The 2,606-nt window shown below is 45.9% G+C and overlaps 1 protein-coding gene across 1 annotated transcript; it reads left to right on the forward strand.

The window, feature by feature from the left end:
- The first annotated feature begins 257 nt into the window (after positions 1–257).
- On the forward strand, positions 258–1,155 carry LOC103633331 (uncharacterized). Its single transcript, XM_008655048.2, has one exon. It carries the CDS (start codon positions 396–398, stop codon positions 855–857), a length of 462 nt encoding a protein of 153 aa, XP_008653270.1. The 5' UTR covers positions 258–395; the 3' UTR covers positions 858–1,155.
- The last annotated feature ends 1,451 nt before the right edge of the window (positions 1,156–2,606 follow it).

Here is a 2,606-nt window from a genome sequence, read left to right on the forward strand (position 1 = left end):
CAGCAGGACTCAGACATCATCCTGCTGTCATCAACAAGATTGCCAGAGTCACCATTCTTCCCAAGAGTGGTGATAAGAGTAAAATTCGAGATAAGTTCTGGAACATAATTCATCACATTATGAATGGAGAAGTCATGAACATTGTTCTTTTCATGATGAGGCAGCTTAATGATTTAAAGATGGACAAGAATCAAAACTTGGCATATGCTCCATACATTATGGCTCTTATCAAATCCAAGACAAGATTTGAGGGCCCATGTGAGATTGTCCACACTCCATTCAGGCCTTTTAAGAATGAGATAGGGTTTCTCACCAGGCCACTCACTCCATTCCCAGATGATGAGGAAGACCCTGGCTATGAGGGTGGAGCAGCGCCTAATGTTGAGGAACAGCAGATGCCTCCTCCTCCACCTCCTCCTCAGCCTCAGCACTATTGGGAGCCTGCTCCAGGATATTTTGATCCTTATTTTCACAACATACAGCAAGGGCTGGAGGCTCATATTGATACTCGATTTGAGGGGTTGATGTCACATGTGGATCACCGCCTCGATGACATGCAGTCTCGCTTTGACAGCAACTGGGATGCGCTCAACTCTGAATTTTCTGACCTTCGTGATCACATTCACACTAATGTCACTGATCCCATCATGTCAAGGCTGAATAATATGCAACAAAGCTTTCAAGATAACATGGGTGCTCTCTCCAGTCAGTTTGATAATCTTTCTACAACTGACAACATGCATGATATCAGTCAGAGGCAGCAGCAGCTCCAGCAGGACTTTGACCAGTTCTCCTCCCTGTTTGACACCTTCAGCACTCATTATTACAACATGCATCCTCCGCCGAGTGATCAGTAAGGCCTCTCCTTTGTGGCAATTGATGCCAAAGGGGGAGAGAAGTGATGAGAAGTTGTCAGACGTCTCCTTCAGGGGGAGTTGGTGGCTCTATGTGGACACTAAGACCATGCATATGCATTTTATCTTTTTTGTGCCGTTTTAGTTTATGTCTTATGCATTTGGAACTTGGTTCGATCTATTAACTCTATGTCGTATGTCTGTGGATTATTATCTGTAATATTCTGTGGGATGGACTATGTTTTAGTTCAAATTACTCTGTGTGTGGTTAATCGAGATGTGATTATAATTGCTGCGCTCACTCTACGAATCATCGCTTGTATGTCTCGATAACCATGTTTGTAGGAAAGTCTCCATCAAGCTCCAATATATTATGTGTGTTATATCTTCAACTTCAAATAATCCTGCACACACTTAGGGGGAGCCTTTCTTGCATACTGAGTTTCTATTGGGATTTATCTATCTTTTGGACAGAACTTCAATTCAAGATAAGTCCTATGAAACTCATCTCCAAAATCTATTTTATACCTTAGGTATGAGAGAGATTTGGAGAAACTAAACTTCTCTTTAATATACTATGTGGTGTTGTCATCAATTACCAAAAAGGGGGAGATTGTGAATCATCTAGGCCCCTTTAGTAATGTTTTGGTAATTAATGACAACTACTTGTGGACTAACGATTCTTGGAGAAATAAGAATGCAGGGTTGGACCACATAGAATAGGAAATGTTGAAGAGTCATACGCATTGGTTGTGGATCAGATGAAGGCAAAGGTATAATATAGGTTTTACTTTTGCCGGTCTTGAGGAGTTTAGAGAAGATACCTGACCGGATTAGTAGGCTAGATAGCCGTACTATTAAGAGGGGTCAATGACTTAGATCTGTGTAAAACTTAGTGCCTCATAGAGCATCAAGTAGTTGCATTTGCATGAGGACTAACAGCGCTTCTCATTTCGTGAGTTAAAAGTTCATTCAAAAGCATGTTTGAAATTTGAGAAGTCTTGGTCGCGCGGACTGTCCGGCCCTTGGGGGCGGACCGTCCGCGATCCTCCAGAGGGTCCGAAGTCTGACCATTTGTGTTGGCACTGTGTTCTAATGCACTGCGGACCGTCCGGGCCTTAGGGCCGGACCGTCCGCAGTCCTGACCAGAAGAAGGTGGCTTCGGGTCTGTCCCTGAATTATAGGCGGACGGTCCGCCTGTGAGGGGCGGACGGTCCGCATGTGTCTATCTCGCTTTTGGACAGGGACTGTGTGTTTTTATTGAGTTGTACTACGGACGGTCCGGGAGACCAGTCCGGACAGTACTGTCTCAGGTCGCGGACGGTCCGGGATTTATAGCCGGACGGTCCGCGTGTGTTAACTCCGTTTGATCCGAGGCTCAGGTGTTTGAAGTTGCCTGGTCGCGGACGGTCCGACCTTGAAGGGCGGACTGTCCGGACCCACCTTTTGAGACGTCTCTGACATGTTCCAACGGTCATTATAGCCGTTATGGTGTACGGCGGACCGTCCGGCCCTAGGGCGCGGACGGTCCGCGCGTGCGCAGAACTGCCCTCTTTTGTGCATAACGGTTGGTTTTAGATGGGGGCCTATAAATAGAAGGGTAGCTCGTGTGTGAGGCCTTGCTTGGCCATTCCTTGCACACATTGAGCTCATTTGTGATCCTCCAACTCACTCTCTCACACTCTTTGCTTGAGGTTGCATTCTAGTGAGAGATTGAGGGTTCCTAGTGCATTTGCATCATTTGGTGATTCT

This window comes from Zea mays, chromosome 7 (assembly GCF_902167145.1).
Source record: "Zea mays cultivar B73 chromosome 7, Zm-B73-REFERENCE-NAM-5.0, whole genome shotgun sequence".
NCBI classification, from domain to species: domain Eukaryota; kingdom Viridiplantae; phylum Streptophyta; class Magnoliopsida; order Poales; family Poaceae; genus Zea; species Zea mays.

Bases quoted from the DNA above. Each gene is read 5' to 3' on its own strand.
- LOC103633331 (XM_008655048.2), top strand. From the start codon at position 396: ATGCCTCCTCCTCCACCTCCTCCTCAGCCTCAGCACTATTGGGAGCCT.